Source organism: Mytilus galloprovincialis, chromosome 1 (genome assembly GCF_965363235.1).
Source record: "Mytilus galloprovincialis chromosome 1, xbMytGall1.hap1.1, whole genome shotgun sequence".
In the NCBI taxonomy this organism is placed as follows: domain Eukaryota; kingdom Metazoa; phylum Mollusca; class Bivalvia; order Mytilida; family Mytilidae; genus Mytilus; species Mytilus galloprovincialis.
This window is the reverse complement of record NC_134838.1, coordinates 10,038,203-10,056,038: the sequence shown is the minus strand read 5'-3', so window position 1 is coordinate 10,056,038 and position 17,836 is coordinate 10,038,203. Positions and strand designations below refer to the sequence as shown.

The 17,836-nt window shown below is 33.6% G+C and overlaps 1 protein-coding gene and 1 long non-coding RNA gene across 3 annotated transcripts in view; one reads left to right on the top strand and one right to left on the bottom strand.

Annotated features, from left to right (window-relative positions):
• Positions 1-1,799, top strand: part of LOC143065051 (uncharacterized) — a 104,985-nt gene extending 103,186 nt beyond the window's left edge. Inside the window, exon 2 of the long non-coding RNA XR_012975389.1 lies at positions 1,488-1,799. This is a non-coding gene — a long non-coding RNA (uncharacterized LOC143065051). The remainder of the gene's footprint in view (positions 1-1,487) is intronic.
• An 862-nt stretch (positions 1,800-2,661) lies between these two features.
• Positions 2,662-16,846, bottom strand: LOC143065029 (uncharacterized). Of its 2 annotated transcripts, XM_076238314.1 has the most exons (3): positions 10,680-16,846; positions 8,605-8,677; positions 2,662-5,629 (listed from the first exon to the last, which is right to left on the bottom strand). In XM_076238314.1, the coding sequence occupies exon 3, from the start codon at positions 5,586-5,588 to the stop codon at positions 4,584-4,586; it is 1,005 nt and encodes a 334-aa protein (XP_076094429.1). In that variant the 5' UTR covers positions 5,589-5,629; positions 8,605-8,677; positions 10,680-16,846; the 3' UTR covers positions 2,662-4,583. The 2 variants fall into 2 exon arrangements, with proteins under 2 accessions (XP_076094429.1, XP_076094438.1); XM_076238323.1 differs by having other exon boundaries at positions 8,605-16,846.
• Positions 16,847-17,836: the final 990 nt, after the last annotated feature.

The window sequence follows — 17,836 nt, the reverse complement described above, 5'->3', positions numbered from 1 at the left end:
TTATCAGAATTGGTCAAGTTTTAGGCTATCAGAATTGGTCAAGTTTTAGGCCCCTAAGAGGTGCATTTCAGCAAATTTTGAATTTTTACTTTAACAGCTTCTCTGAATGATCTATTGGTATTAATTTGTCAAACTACATGAGAAGAAATGATTTTCACTTTCATTTGATAGAAATTGAATCAAAGCGGTTATTTATACTTTGAGTTTTATACGTTCCAGTAAGTATTCTGGCTTTAATTATGCCTTTAGCAACATCTCTCTTGTTGTCTCTGACACTGCTCCAACAATTATTAGGACTTCGGAAATTCCATTTGCTTATTTCCATATAATTTAATGTTGATTTTGTTTCAGCTATCTCAGACCATTTTGTTTTCCATGTTGAATCTATCATATCATGGGGAAATCTTTTCCAGTTTTTCTTTGGATTTAAGACTATCTCATGCGCATGCGCAGAGGGCAATCCATATGACTTGAGAATATGATCCACTTTGGTATACCAGCATCTTTTGTCGCTAATTGTCTGATTCCTATTTTGTACTCAATTTAATTTGTATCTTTTGAAATTCTAAGGAATAGAGAAATCATTGCCTTGTGGACGAGTTGTTCAATGGATTCTGCTCCAAGCAAAATATATATTGCAGCATCTGCAGTTCGTTGTGGTAGAGATAGCAGAATGTTTAAATGTCTTTTTCTGAAAATTCTCCAATTTCAAAATATAAGTCTAAGTAAAATTTAGAATTCCAAAGCCGTATAGCATTCTTTGTATGACAAATGTTTTCCACAGTTTATATGAAATCAACGGGTTTACTCCATTTATTCCATGTAAGCCTGCTCCCATGAGAGAATACATGGTAACTCTAGCAGTGGATATTCTGTTGACTACATTTGGGAATCAGGTTATTCTTTAAAGAAAAAATACATACCCCCTCCTTGAAGATAAAATGATTGTTCCGTTATTGTAATCATATACATGCACAATCTTTTCACAGTCATTATAATATTTTTAACTTGTATCACGGCATGTTTTTTCAAATAATTCCATAATGAGATTTAAACAAGACTGAAAAATAAAAAGAATGCAGCCTTATTTAAACAACGAGATAAACAAAAAAACACACTATTTTTTTGTCACGGAAGAGCTACTTTTATGTTCTAAATTGGAGTGGGTGAATTGGTGATTCGACGTTCGTTAGTTTTTCTTTGAATTGCTTATAGTTTAAGCACATTGATAGTGGGTCTTCCAATGGATAGAAACAAGTGTCTGTGTTTAAGCACTATGTTTTATCATCTGGAAAATTTTAACAATGAAGTAGAACATATTTACATGGATTTTAAATATGGAATTAGAATTGCTTATAAATAAATAGACATACGACATATACCAGCTTGGGCTTTCAGTCACATTAACAAGTCTAGAACCACCCTCGAAATATTTAAATAAAAAGGGAATGCAGTTCATAATTTAAAAATATATTGTTTATCTCCAGGGGAAGGCAAAAAGAAAGTAGGATGGACAACACAATTTGGAGCTTGGTACAAAGAGGAGAATAAAATTGAGAATGGAAATGGGGAATGTGCCAAAGAGACAACAACCCGTCCATAGAAAAAAACAACAGCAGAAGGTCACCAAAAATAAAAAATAAAAAAACGTTACTCTATATTTAAGAAATGTCATCCTTTTTCTGCCAAATTATATGCATATCGGTCAACTTTGAAGCAATTTATCTAAAAAATACATAAGGATGGTGACATGTGTCGCCATACATGCACAGACTCACAATAAAATTCTGGAATTGTTAGTTTTTTTTAATTTTTTCTCCATATATAAGAGATCATAATGAATTAGTGAAAAGATTCGGAATATTTTATGATTTGTATAGTTTGTTCTTATGCTGTGCTGTAACAAAACTGTCCCAGCTGTTTACAAGCATGTTAAACGCCACAATATATTGCATGTGCCTGCTCCAACTCAGGAGCATGTAGTTCAGTGGTTGTCGTTTGTTGATGTCTTTTATATGTGTTTTTCGTAATTCATGTTGTTTTAAAATAGGCCGTTATTTTTCTCAATTGAACTGTTTCATATTTTTCAATTCATGAACTATTGTTGCCGACAATGCCGTATGTTTTTTTTTTTTCATTGTTGAAGATTATATGGTTGCCTTTATATAATTGCTCACATCCTCTACATTTGAACTGTGTGGGGTAGTTCACAGGGGCTTGTTTAGTGGGTCAGACGAGGTTTTACTGTCAATGGCGATCGCTATCCTATACTAAACAAGCCCCTGTGGATAGTTGACTCATTTGCATTAATACCAAATCTCCTTATTAAAAGTTGAGGGGTGTGTGTATTTCTTTGGAAAATTTCAAAGTTTTTCTCACAGGTCACCCAGTTTGAATAGAATATTTTGACATTTTGCTGTGCTCTTGGATTTGAGTTAAGAGCCAACCAAAGCTCACGGCCTGTTGGTGGGTAGTTGATGACTATATGGTAAGCTCTGGATGTCTTTTTGAGTATTGCATACGGTGATTTGGTGATATCTTCATGCCATGCATTGTCACATTACTTTATATAGACAGCTTATCAGTCAACCTGATCTATCAAAGTAGCTCTCCTCTACTTTTGTATAGTCAGACGAAAAACAAGATATAAACTGACTTAGCTTGGTATAAACATGTTTATTTAATATACTCATATAAATATAAAAAAGAAGATGTGGTATGATTGTCAATGAGACAACTCTGCACAAGAGACCAAAATAACACAGAAATTATCAACTATAGGTTATCGTACGGCCTTCAACAATGAGCAAAGCCCATACCGCATAGTCAGTTATAAAAGGCCCCGAAATGACAATGTAGAACAATTCAAACAAGAAAACTAACGGCCTTCTTTATGCACAAAAATTGAACGAAAAACAAAAATGTAACACATAAACAAACGACAACCACTGAATTACAGGCTTCTGACTTGGGACAGGCACATACATTTTGAATGTGGCGGGGTTAAACATGTTAGCGGGGTCCCAAATTCAAGTCAAATTGATATTTTAAAACAACATAAAAGTAAAAAAAAAATAGTTTAATAAATGTTGAAAATATTATTGTGTTTGTGAGTGGAAAACTACTTAAAATTGTAGAAATATTCAAAAGTAGCTCTCGCGTTTTTGTTCTGCGGCTACGTTTACGGAACACCAATCAAGTAATCGATCTTGACGTCATCATGACTATGGCTTCAATATTCAATGTTATAATAAAATATCATGTTCTGCTTGTCGTAGACTCAAAAAGACTTCAAGTTGGAATAGATCTACGAAGACTAAAGAACGTTCATGTGTGGTTTGGCAATTGTACATGCCCACGACACCGATGTCCAGATATTGTTCGGAAGATGTTTTGAGAAGTAACGATGCTACCGGACATGTAAAATTAAACTGTTACAGTATATTACAGAACACAAAACTGGCTATCTTTGCTGTAAATACAAGTTAAAAACCGGACATGGTTTACATTAAAGCTAAAAATCCCAATCCCACGGCATCAAATAATTTAAAAAAAAACATATGATACTACCATATACCTCTAGTAGGCAGTAAAAGTGCTATATGTACGTTTTGTTTGGGTCTAGCCCAAGAATAAGTAAGTTCAAGTCTTTTTAGAACGTTATCGGAAGGACATACTAATACAAAAACTTAGTACCAGTGTTATATGAACGTTATCGGAAGGACGTACTCCTACAAAAACTTAGTAAATGAATGTATCGGAAGAACATATTCCCACAAAAATTGAGTATCAGAGTTATATGAACGTTATCGGAAGGACATTTCATACAAAAACTTCGTACTATAGTGTTAGGGACGACATCAAAAGTTCAATGTAGGATAAAAAACTTAATTCACATAGTTTTTTCACTGACACCCCCACCCCCTCTTAACTTAATTTGGGAAAAATTGATTTACCAATAGGGATATATGTAAAAATCGATTTTAGATATAAAAAACTTGTAGAATTTTAACCCCCCACCCCCAAACTATTTGATTTAAGTTTTTTATCCTACATCGATCTTTTGATGTCCTCCCTTATATGAATATTATCGGAAGGACATACTCCTACAAAAACTTAGTATCAGTGTTAAATGAATATATCCGAAGGACATACTCCTACCAAAATTGAGTACAAGTGTTATATGAACGTAATCGGAAGGACATACTTGTATAAAGGTCATCACATGTATGAATTTTTGCATACCACACTTGTAAAGATCATAACATTCATGATTTCTCGTGTATCTATTGTCACTTAATCCTTCACTCAACACATGTACACCACTTTTGTAAATTTCATGAATTCTCGTGTGCCTATAAAAGTGACTTTTTCCACTAAATTATTTACCGATACAGGTAAATGTGCATGCAATTATTCATCACAAGTATGGGTTATAATGTCTTTACGATAATAACCGTCGGAACTAAAGCTTGTACCCATACGTCACATTTTAGGTCTTCTTTTATCAGTATGTGTTTTTGTATGTCTCAGACAATTACTGATTCTGCCAACTCTTTTTCAAAATATCACATCTTATCTTTTCAAGTATGGATTTTCATGTGTTTATTACGATTGCTTTTGTGACCAAATGCTTTACCACATACATCACATCTGTAAGGTTTTTCGCCAGTATGTGTTATCATGTGTGTACGACAAGAACTGCTTTGGACAAATTCTTTTCCACAAATATAACATGCGTAAGGTTTTTCGCCAGTATGTTTTTTCATGTGTACATTATAGTTGCTCTTGGCACTAAATTCTTTACCACATTCATCACATTTGTAAGGTTTTTCACCAGTATGTGTTCTCATGTGAATTAGACAACTATCTTTTTTGCCAAACTTTTTTTCACAAATATCACATTTGTAAGGTTTTTCGCCAGTATGTGTTCTCATGTGAGTTAGACAATTCTTTTTTCTGCGAAACTGTTTTCCACAAACATCACATCTGTAAGGTTGTTCACCAGTATGCTTTCTCATGTGAATTCGACAGGTGCTTTCTCGGTGAAACTCTTGATCACAAAAAACACATTTAAAATGTTTTTCCCCAGTATGAATTCTCATGTGTTCATTATAGTTGCCTTTCTGACCAAATTCCTTATCACATACATCACATTTGTAAGGTTTTTCGCTAGTATGTGTTCTCATGTGAACTTTACAGTTATTTTTTTGGCAAAATTCCTTTCCACAAATATCACATTTGTAAGGTTTTCCACCAGTATGGATTTTCTTGTGTATATTATAATTGCCTTTATGACCAAATACTTTTCCACATTTATCACATTTGTAGGGTGTTTCGCCAGTATGTTTTCTCAAATGAACTTTACAGTTACTGTTTTGGACAAATCCTTTCCCACAAATATCACATTTGTAAGGTTTTTCACCAGTATGGATTTTCTTGTGTATATTATAATTGCCTTTGCTACTAAATTCTTTACAACATTCATCACATTTGTAAGGTTGTTTACCAGTAAGATTTTTCATTTGACGTAGACAAGAACTTTTTCGGTGAAACTCTTTGTCTGCAGTAGCCTCTTTACTGGACATAACTAAGTGTTACAGTCTGTTCACAGATGTGTTTTTTTTATCTACAACATACAAATACCAATTTATTTAAAGATGTTAGGTAAACTATGTAATAATTACAACTATAAGCAGTATGTATTGTGTACATACATTTGTACTAGAAGTCTGATTTTTTTTCATTTATCCCTGTTCAAAAAAGTATTAGGCCTAAGATCTTGCATGCCAGACGCGGGTTACATCTTCATAAGACTCTCAGTGATGCTCGAATAGAAAAAAGTTAAATAGCCAAATCAAGTATAAATTAGAAGAGGGTCAATAATTTTTCACAGATTTTTCCAAAATACGACTACGGTAAATAGTTTTGCTTGAGTTAAAAAAATCTTTAGGATTTACAAGAATTCAGAATTACGCCAACTGTAAGTTTAAAAATATGACTATGTTTACATTTATATCAATGATATATCATGATAACGCAGAAATGTTGACTAAAAAAAATTATATCAAGACAAAACGTTGCATAGCAGAGGCGCGTTTAGTCTATAAGAGACAAACAGTTGACACTCAAATAAAAGAAAAATAGAATTCTAAATAAATTTAAAATCTAAGAGCATTGCGTAAACAATTCCAAAATACGGCTACGGTTATAATATACACATGAGGAAGAAACCCCTTTATAATTCGAAGAATATTGCAAATACTGCAAACTGTTATTTTTAAATTTATAAAAATTAATGAATATGAATTCTTGATAATACTTTTTTAACATCCGCTATGCTCGTGTCTGTTGTGAGGTTTTAGATTTCAACAAATGTAATTTATGTGTATTAGTGGTAAATTATTAAGTTAGGGATTTCGTTACCACAAATAACTTAAAACTTGTACTTTATTCTTCCATAGCTATAAGCTTATTGACCCTTTAAATAAACTTATTCTAAATGTTAGCAATTCATCTCTGTATTTGAATATTGGTTTTATGTCCCATTTATGCCATTATGTTTTCTGGTCTGTGCGTCAGTCCGTCTGTTCGTTCGTCCGTCCATTCGTTCGTCCCGCTTCAGGTTAAAGATTGTTGGTCCAGGTAGGTTAAAGATTATGGTCGAGAAGTTTTTCATGAAGTCCAATCAGTTTTAAACTTAGTACCAATGTTCCTTTTGATATGATCTTTTTAATGCCAAATTAGAGATTATACCCCATTTTCACGGTCCACGTAACATGGAAATGATAGTGCAGATGGGGCATCCGTTTACTTAGGACACAACATTTTGTTATTGGTATAAATATAGATTTTGCTACCGTAAATTAATAGCAGACTAGACACTATTGTTATATACATATGCACTTTAATGGATCTACCATCTGTCGACGCATGTATTTTGGCGTTGAACAAGGTAATGGTTTTCTCTAACTGTTTATATGACGTCTTTCCACTGCATCCATCCATTGTATGTTGGATGTGATTGATAATTTAGTCTTGATGCACGATTTTTTTTATTTGCTTTGAAATAGCTGTCACTGACTGCGAGTCTTCTCAGATATGTACTTTTTGTTGTTGGAATGTACAAGTACCATGTCAGGTCCATGTGTTTTCTTATATGTATTTAGCCTTTTTCAACACAATTTTATAAAATTGAGAATGGACATATAGTTCGTTCATATGCTATGCTGTTACATCACTGTCCGAATTAAGGGTAGGGTTGCGATTCCGCTAACATGTTTAACCCCGCCACATTTTGTATATATTTGTCTGTATCAAGTTAGGAACCTGTAATTCAGTTGTCGTTTGTTGCTGTGTTAAACATTTGTTTTTCGTTCAGTTGTTTTTACATTAATATACATGTAGTTTTGTCGTTTGGTTTCATATTTGTGATTTTGGGGTCTTTCAAAGCCGACAATGCGGCATGGGCTTTGCGTATTGTTGAAGGCTTTACAGTGACCTATAAAGATTTGTTAATTTCGGTGTCATTTGTTCTTTTGTGCAGAGTTGTCTAATTGGCAATCATACCAAATCTGTGTTTTTCTGTTTTTTTTTTTAAATATGATGGCATACAAACCATCAAAGTTTGAAAGATATTTGTCAAACAGTTTCACAGCATTTGCGTTCAAAACGCCTTGGGCAGTTGGAGTGACGGATAGATACTGTTACTATATATATATCTATATTCAATAACATTTCAGCACAGGCACTTGTTTCTGTCAATATGTGGTTTACTATCCATACCCGTACTAAAAAATCACTCGATTTTTAATTTTAGTACGGGTATGGATAGTAAACCCCATATTGACAGAAACAAGTGCCTGTGAGTAAAGGCCCGAAAACTCGATCGTGATTCAGTTGTTTTTACTTGCTCTTGATGTAAACGTGTTATATTGGTCCTTATGGTATTTTGCTTAAAGTATATAATTTGATTCTTTTGTGGCCAAGAAACGTGACCGTGACGGCTAAAATAGAAAATAAGGATAACATGCAGTTTTTGACTTATATTTCAGAAACTAAAGTAGTTATAGTAAAATTGATAAGGAGTCAAATTATTCAACAGGTCGGCACTAATTCTGAAAAATCCGACAACCCAATGTTAAAAGCAAGATATACATGTTTAATTGAGATATATATGATTAAAGACCGTACACTTAAGTTATAGTTTGATGCAAGCGCATAGGTCATCATATATACGTCTTCAAATTTCGAAGTGTCGGCATTTAACTAAAATAAACGCAATTGAGCTAATTTTTGGTGCATCTGAAAGATAATGTAACATGTGTAAAAGCCTTTAAGAATAATACCGTAATTCAATGAACAAATAAGTTTTTCATAGAAAAATATAATATTTTTGCAGGGAAATGCATACTTAAACCCCGTGCCTACTTTGGTGAATATATATACTTTTCAATTAACCGGAAACTGTTCATGAGAGAAATGTAAAAATAGTTTCGATGAAACCTTTTCAAATTACGTCAACGAATAAATATCAGGAAATAAGTTAAAACTCAAATGAAACTAAAACAATTGATATGTTTGTACAATTCAATTGTATCTTACCTCTATATCCATAAGTTGTGTCTTTGTTTATTCACTTTGAAAAAACACACAGATTTGTCAAATTCTGGAAATTCTGGAAAACCCAAAATTGTGAGGCTGTTTATTTCATTACGTCATGTAGAAATTATGCGTATAAATATGTGACAACTTAACGAATCGAATATGTATGTTGTTTATACAGAGCAAACGCCACATTTATTTTTACTATACATACAATTCTTACTTTAAGTCAACAATATAAATTTTAGAACTGTATTTTCTTCAATTAAAGAACCTTGCTAAACTGCAAAAAAGATATGTTTTAGGAAAACAAAGTTCTCAATCCCAACTTCGAAGATATTTATAAATATCTTGATTTTGGACTACTTGGTATTTTTTGCAATTTATTTTAATGTTATGATAATGTACTTCAAAGGTTAGTTTTATTTATAGACGAGTTTAAAAAATGCAGAAAAATATAAGCTCTCTAAATATAAAAATTTCGTATATTATATTCCCGTGAAGCAATTAAAATAAGAAAAACAAAACGTGAACCTCGTTGGCAGTTTGACTGTCCGTCTGGTATATTTCGTCCCTCTTTTTTTTTTGATCTATTTATATATAGATATCCATGATTTATCCTCATTCTGTACATGGGATTTGGAAAACTGACATGTATTCTTTTAACTTTGGACCTCAATCAAAATATTTCCATAGCTTAACTCACCTGGGTCTTTATTATTTGTACCTAATGTGGATAAAAGCTTAGTCGTAGGGAGTTTTGTATGAATTAAAAAAGTGAATGGAAAAATCAGCCTATCCCACCTTTGGACATCAATTAAAAAAGTTCATTGAATTTACCCACCCGGGTCTTAAAGTCCAGATAACCTTAAGAAATTGCCTATCTTTTGTACCAAAGGTGGACAAAAACTTTGTCGTCGGGAATTTTAAATGAATTAAAGAAGGGAGTTGCTATGGACACCCTACCCCAACTTTGGACCTCAATTGAAAAACGTTCCATAACTAATTAACCCACCCGGGTCTTTTGGTTCATGCAACCTTATGCAATAACCTATCAGTTGTACCTTATGTGGACAAAACCTTTGCCACAGGGATTTTTTTTAAATTAAAGAGGGGAAGTGGTAGGGTCACCCTACCCCAAATTGGCACCTCAATTAAAAACGTAAAAACACTTTACCCATCTTGGTCGTTGGGTCCAAACAACCTCTGTACTTATTGTTGACAAAAGCTTTGCCGTAGGGAACTTTTGATAAATTAAAGGAGGGAGGTGGTAAGGGCGCACTACCTAAACTTTTAACCTCAATCAAAAACGTTTATAAACCTTACCCACATTGGTCTTTGGGTCCAGACAACCTTAAACAAAATTCCTATCATTTGAACTAAGTGTGGACAAAACCTTTGCCGTAGGGATTTTTTTTATGAATTGCAGAATAGATGAGGTGGTGTCACCCTACCATAACTTTGGACCTAAATTAAAATAGTCCCCCTTTTACCACCTGGGGGTTCGGTCAAAGCAACCATAGGCAATTGGCTATTATTGGTACCATGTGTGGATAAAAGGTTATCATAAGCTTGACTGCACGCAGGCGGATAAAGTCATGAAACTTTTTAATTAAGGTCCAAAGTTATGATAGGGTCATTTTTCCATCCCCTTCTTTAATTTATAAAAAGGGACGTGGTAGGGATACCCTACCCCAACTTTGGAGCTCAATTCAAAAAGTTCCGTACTTTTACGCACCTGGGTCTTTGGGTTCAGGCAACCTAAGGCAATTGCCTATTATTTGTAAAACTATTTATCACTGTAGACAAAAGCTTTGTCGTAGGGAATTTTTAATGAAGGAAAGAAGGGAGGTAGTAGGGTCACCCTACCAACTTTGGACCTCAATCAAAAAAGTTCCATATGAATACCCACCTAGGTCTTCACTCCTGGTCACTTTAGGAAATTGACTATCAAAAGTACCAAGTGTGGACAAAAGCTTTCCATAGGGGACTTTTTATGAATTTAAGAACGGGGTTGGAAAAGTCAGCCGACCTCAAATTTGGACATTATCAAAAAGTTCTATAACTTCACTCACCTGGGTCTCCTGGTAACTTTGATAACTATTTACACCACTGGGTCGATGCCTCTGCTGTTGGACGTTTCGTCCCCAAGGGTATCACCTGCCCAGTAGTCAGCAGTTCGGTGTTAACATGAATATCAATTATGTGGTCATTTTTATAAATTTCTTGTTTACAAAACTTTGAATTTTTCGAAAAACTAAGGATTTTTTTTTATCCCAGGCATAGATTACTATGGAACGCCAACACTGTCTTGTTATGACCATTTTCATTATATGATGTGTATTTACCTTTATATGATGTGCACTTGTCATTATAGATTCATTATTAGGGGGAGTATAATAAGTATGACATAATTATGAACATTGGCAATCATACCACAACTCAAGTTATTGTTTATAAGAACGTATACATGTGTAGATTTACGTCTTTTACTGTAAACGACAGTGTCCCCGGGAGTCAAAGCCGAAAGGTGTTGAAATTCGTTTTATGTTGTATAGTATTTGTTTCATATTTGATAGTGATAGTGTAAACTTTTAATTGACTTTAGAACTTTTGAATTGCTTTTCAAATCCCAGGAAACTGGTACAAACCCGAGGATAAAAATATCTAAACGTCCCCGCCCGGTTACACTGCTAACACTCCTCTTGATTTGAACTTTCTTGAATAGTTGATGGTCACTGGTGAAGTGTGCTGGTCTGCACCGAAGTGCGCTGAGCTGTTCAATGATGTGCGATGGTTTATATAACACATGATACCTCAATTAATTAATTATTTTCAGCTATTTCAACTTATGAGTTCAGCCTTAAGATCCATATGGAATGGACTGCATGTCCAGGAAACCTACCCATGTCAGCCTAGAACAATTCAAATCCATATGGATTGGACTGATTGCAAGGGAACATACTCATATCGGTCCGGAACAAATCTAAGCTTTTTTCAGCTATTTCAACCTATGAGTTCAGCCTTAAGATCCATATGGATTGGACTGAATGTCCTTGAAACCTATCTATATCGGCCTTGAACAATTTTGAGGTATTTCCAGCTGTTGCAACCTTATGATCCATATGGATTGGACTGAATGTCCAGGAAACATTCCCACATCGGCCTGCAAAATTCTAAGTTATTTGCAGCTATTTCAACCCATGAGTTCAGCCTTAAGATCCATACAGATTAGAGTGAATGTTCAAGAAACCTACCCATATCAGCCTGGAACAATTTTCAGCTATTTCAACCCATTAGTTCAGCCTTAAGATCCATATCGATTAGAGTGAATGTCCAGGAAACCTTCCCACATCAGCCTGAAAATAATTATAAGCTATTTTCAGCTATTTCAACCCATGAGTTCATTTAAGTGTAGGGTTCTGATATTTTGTGTGATTTGATTTGCGAGAATCTGATTCATTACTTACACTAAACTTGGTCTCTGCTTTTGAATAATCTCTTTGAACTGTTTCTGAGGCTAAATGTTATTCCTTACTATACAGCTTCTATGTATGTCTGTTTTCGTTGTAGTTCAGTGCTTTTGATGTTGATGGTTGATGTAACACCTGAGGATGTTATACACCTTATATACCACATGTACCATGGTTGATGTAACACCTGAGGATGTTATACACCTTATATACCACATGTACCATGGTTGATGTAACACCTGAGGATGTTATACACCTTATATACCAAATGTACCCTGGTTGATGTCGCCCAGGAGGATGTTATACACCTTATATACCACATGTACCCTGGTGGGTGTAACACAGGAGGCTGTTATACACCTGATAAACCACATGTACCACAAATTCAGTTATCAGCTATTTATTCTCATGGAAAAAAGAACTTGCTTGTTAAATTACCGGATGTTCAACAACAGACAAATGGATATGACTGTGGAGTGTATGCTATTGCCAACTTGGTGGAATATTGTCATAAAGAAAAACTCAACACTCAAAGACGTACGAAGTTTATTGAAAAATACATGCGACCACATTTGATATCGTGTTTGGAAAAGGGCCATTTTACACCATTTCCTCAAAATACAACATCAATTGCAGACTTTGTTAGGATTTATGCAAGAAGAATTGAGTGTAGTTGTCAGTGTGGTAAACCAGATGTTTTTGAGAACATGATTGGATGTGAAGCGAAAAGAGGACGGATAAGCTGTACTAAGTGGGTTCATCAGACATGTTCAGGAGTTTCAGAAGATTGGTACTGTGATGAACATCGCGATGCTTGAACATTGTATTATATTATTGTATTGTAGTGAATTGTGTTGTGTTGTGTTGTGTTGTGTATTGTATTGTAATTGAAATTTGTATTGTTATAAACATTTGTATTGTAATTGAAATTTGTATTTGTCATTGAAATTTGTATTGTAATTGAAATGTGTTGTATTGTGTATTGTTTATTGTGTTGTAATGTGTATTGTATTGTAATTCAAATTTATATTGTGTATTCTGTATTTAAGTTTGTGTTGTATAGTGTATTGTGTTGTATTGTGTTGTATTGTATATTGTGTTGTATTGTATATTGTGTTGTATTGTATATTGTGTTGTATTATGTATTGTAATATAATTATTCTTTGTATTGTACTTGTTAACGGTATTGTGTATTTTATTGAAATTATTATTGTGTATTGTTTATTGTATTTCTTTGTGATTCCAATATAATATTAATGTATATGCTTGTATACACATCCTTTTCAAACAAAACGAAGCCCATTTCCAGCTTTTATATGACATGTATAATCACTCAACAACTAGATAAAACAAAATTTATTGATTGTAAAGAAAACATTCCAAATTGTGATTAAAGTAATTAATGTAGGTGTGTTTTAATTTTATTGATTCTTGTCACCTTCCTTTGCCTTTATTTTAATACATTTTTTTTTTAACTTAGTTATTGCACCAAAAAGAAAAAGAAAACTTTCAATTAACTTAGTTATTAAAATCAGTAGGTAGCTAGCTAATCACTATACATTTTTATAGTTTTTAATTGAGGTTAATAATTCAATAATTAGTTTCATTAGTCAATCTGAAGACTCTAGTTCAGGGAAGCAATGCGCATGTGCAAGATCGATCGTGATTTTGCGTTATCGACTAATTAGATACGAGATTTGATAAACTGGGGGCATTATCAGTTTATTGATTTACCAGATCGGCATCGTTATTACTGTAGTCATATGCATAATTTATTTTCACATGCTATGGCAAACGAAAATATATACAACATATGACAAATAAAAGGCAGCAGAGAACAGAAATTACAGAGTATACAATAATATTATGACATTATATGTGATCTAATTTTCCAAGAGGCTCCATTTGAAGAAATGCATAGTTTTACTGTCGGAGATTTAGAATAAATTATCTAACTTGTGCCGATTTGGCCAAGAATAGTAGAATAAATATAAAATTCTATGCGCATAGATCTATACGTTGGACATGATAAAACAAAATGATATTCGTCTTCCAAAACATTCATATTGCAACATATACAAATTCTATTTTCTCTTTGAGTATTCAGATAACGACCAACTTCAACATTTAATCTAAGTGTGCCGCTACGCAATTTTGTTAATATAGATACATTACAATGAAAATCTAAGTATCTTTCAAAACCAAATACTACTTTATATCGTTTATAAATACAAAGTTTGTTACATTCTTCTAAAGCTGAAGATTCCACTGACATATTAAAACAGACTATTTTGACCGTTATGTTAATTAATCTTAATTACAAAAGGAACGGTTAGATATATGTCACCTGACTTTGAATGTTACCTTCACGCAAAAATGGACAGATTCATGCTGTGATGTTCACTTAGCAGATCGTCTGTATATTCAAGAAGGTACAGGTGCTATTTCATTACCATATCTGAGGAACTGACCTTACAAGGCCGTAACTACCCTTGAGGCAAGTGAGGCAATTGCCTCACTAAAATTTCGACACTGATTTTTTTTATGCATATTTAAAAATATAAGTCATCTGTTGTTCTGTCTCAACCTTAATTTCTATAACTTGTCATAATTCCTTTTAAACCATTCTTCCTGGATATAACTCAGCATCGCAACGGGTGATGTTTCTCGATTACATTAACCTAGTAACGATAATCATCATGGATCTCTAGTTAAAAGCAGGCTCTTGCAGAAAAGGGAAAAGCGACACTGAAGGTAAAGAAGGAATAATTCTAGTATACTAGCTTTTTTGTGAACAGAGTCTGAGTATTGCATATAACTTCATTAGAACAATAAAAAAACGATAAGTAGACTGACAAATCAAGTACAGGTCTTCGGAAGGTGGCAGTCCTGTCTGCGTATTCATTTCTCCGTTTTCACCAACTTTTGACAAATCAAGTACTGGGAATCGCAAGGGGGCAGTCCTGTCTGCGTATTCATTTCATGGATTAGTTTTTATCCATGTTTCTTTAACCTTAAAAATTTAAAGAATGTATCCCATATTCCAATTTGATATTAATGAGGAATGGTAGAACCTTCAACACAGGCTTTTGTCTTTACTTATTCGGGACTATGGACATTCGTTTCTTTATATTCGGGTTTTCGGAATCGGACACCCCAACCCCTAAATTTATAGATTCTGGAACTAAAATACCACCAACTATTTCCAGAAATAATTTGAAATTACGGACCTACATGTAAACGTCCAAAACTCCATTCCAATTCCCCTGTACCCATATCATATATACTTACTCTATAGATAGAATCATATACATGTATCTTATCTCATTCTATCCCTAGTTTGTCTACTCTTTGTCAGCATAAAAGCGAGTTTAATATTTTGTAACTGCGACTGTATGATGGTGCTTACAGGAAAGCTTTACTACCGATGCTGCTACCGAATTGCTGATGGAGTAGATTGTGCGGTCTTGCTATGCTCCATGTTCATCGTGATATGAATATCAGTAGACCAAATTATGATTCTGAAACGATTTGACTGAACCGGCCATAGGAAAATTTGGCAAACTCTACTGACTCGATGTTTGCTCTATGTTCTGGCAGCAGACTCAATTAGTGAAATTTTGATGATTATCTTGCATATGAATTTAAATAAAGTTGTTAAAAATTTGGTGTTAGTTAAAGTCTTTAAATATAAAAAAATTATTTAAAAAGTGTCCAAATTCAAAACATTATCAAACTCTCTAAAAATGCCTAGAATGCAGGATTTTGCACCATTCATTTCATACACTCCAAAAACAATTTTCGCCTCGCTTCGCTCGGCTCAATTATTTTGCCTCACTAAAATAAGATGCCTAGTTACGGCCTTGCCTTAGGTCATAAAAATAAAAGTCAATCAACACCTAGGCCATATGGTATCATAAAGTTTTACCTTAAACTATTAATCTCACCAGGCGGCAGTTAGAGACAATTTATATACCCTTAATAATCGTAATCATGTTCTGACAGTTAGGTACCATTAAAATATATGTTCAAAATGCTAGCCCTGATTGCATGCGTGTATTTACATAAATGTTTTGTGCTTAATTCAAATGCATCGGATATTGACAATTTTTGAAAGGAGGGGGAGATGGGTCGTTCAGCATTTTATTTTGATATAAAATTATATATAGTTTGGCATTTGATTACATACTTTTAATGCACAGTTCTGTCGTATATTTATTTTTGTGTCAGAAAATTCACGTTAGTAGGTAGAAAAATGATACTAAATGCGATTTTTTTGTTATACTACAATTACTATAGAAAAAAGACCCCCCCCCCCCCTCTAGACAAAAAGAAAACAATTATTGTCGTCTTGTCGAAAGCAAGGAGGTCTTTAAGATTTATGAGTGAAATAGCTGCCTACTTGGATCTTTTGACATACATCCTTCTTTTTGACAAGTTTCGCGAAAGCGATACTTAGCGATGCTAGGTTCCGTCGTCAGCATTCACGCCGACTAATTCAGCATTTAGGTTCAGTCTGTGGTTAAAGTTTTGTTTTACATCAAAATCGTTGTCAAACATAATGGAATATCGGGACATTGGGAGCTTCATTCTGTCTGCAAAAATACAGTATCCAGGGCAAAATTTTGCAAATATTTATTTTCATTTTTCCGTAGTTTACTACTAGATGGACTTCGTTTTTCCTGAACAGTTAATTTCATGTGTATTCTGATTTTGATACTTAAAAGTATAAGGTTTATAAATGAGGGTTTAGAGAATTTATTTATATAATAGTTGTTTTTCATTTGTGTGCAATGAATTTTTGTCATTTTGATTCTTTTAATTTAAATTTTCTTGTTCTTGCAGATTTTCCAAATGGACCAAGGAAGACAAAGGAGACTTTTAATAAATAAAATTTTAGGAAGTTATTGTACAGTGTTTTTTATGTTGCCTGTGTTCACACAGAAGCCACATTTAGGGATCACTATGGCACTATCTGTCATCCTGCGTTAGCGTCACAAAATTTTCCTATACACTTTTCAGTATTTCTTTTAATAAAAAAAAAGAAAAATAGCAAGGAACAATCAAGATTTTGTTATACTTCAGCTTTGAAGAAGGGGGTCTGATGTTGTAGAAATGTCCATTTGTCAGAAACAAGTATTGTCGTATTAAACATATTTCTCATGAACTACTGATCATAGCCATTTGATATTTGGTATACAACCTCAGTTAAGGATCCTGTACTGTTCTTACCAATTTCATACTTATGCAGCACCTACTTATAATTTACGGACTTAGTTTATTTTTTACAGATGTGCTTTTAGTGGGATAACAGGTGTATTCTCATTGATCAGTCTCTCACAGACATCATCTTCAGTGATCTGGAAGGATTTTTCTCTATGGGCCCAGGGCCCCTCAAAATTAAATTCAAGGGGCCATTTTAAAAAATAATGGGCCATGTTGTCAAATGAATAGGCCATTTGAATTGACTACAGTGAAAAAAGTAAAAAGTGTATATCTCGGCAAAGAGATGGTGGTACTTACCTTGATAAACAGTACAAAAAAAAAACCCAAACATGACAATACAAACTTAAAAGACAGTTCATGAACTGATTTTCATTACATATATATACATGAATGAGGGTCGGGAGGGTGGGAATAAAAATCTTTAGCCTTAGTTTAAACAAGGTGTTCGCTGCTGCCAGTTATTATTTTGAATGCTGAAACTGCCGATGAACATAAGGCAGTGTTGGTTATATATTTAAACAAAGACAGGTTTG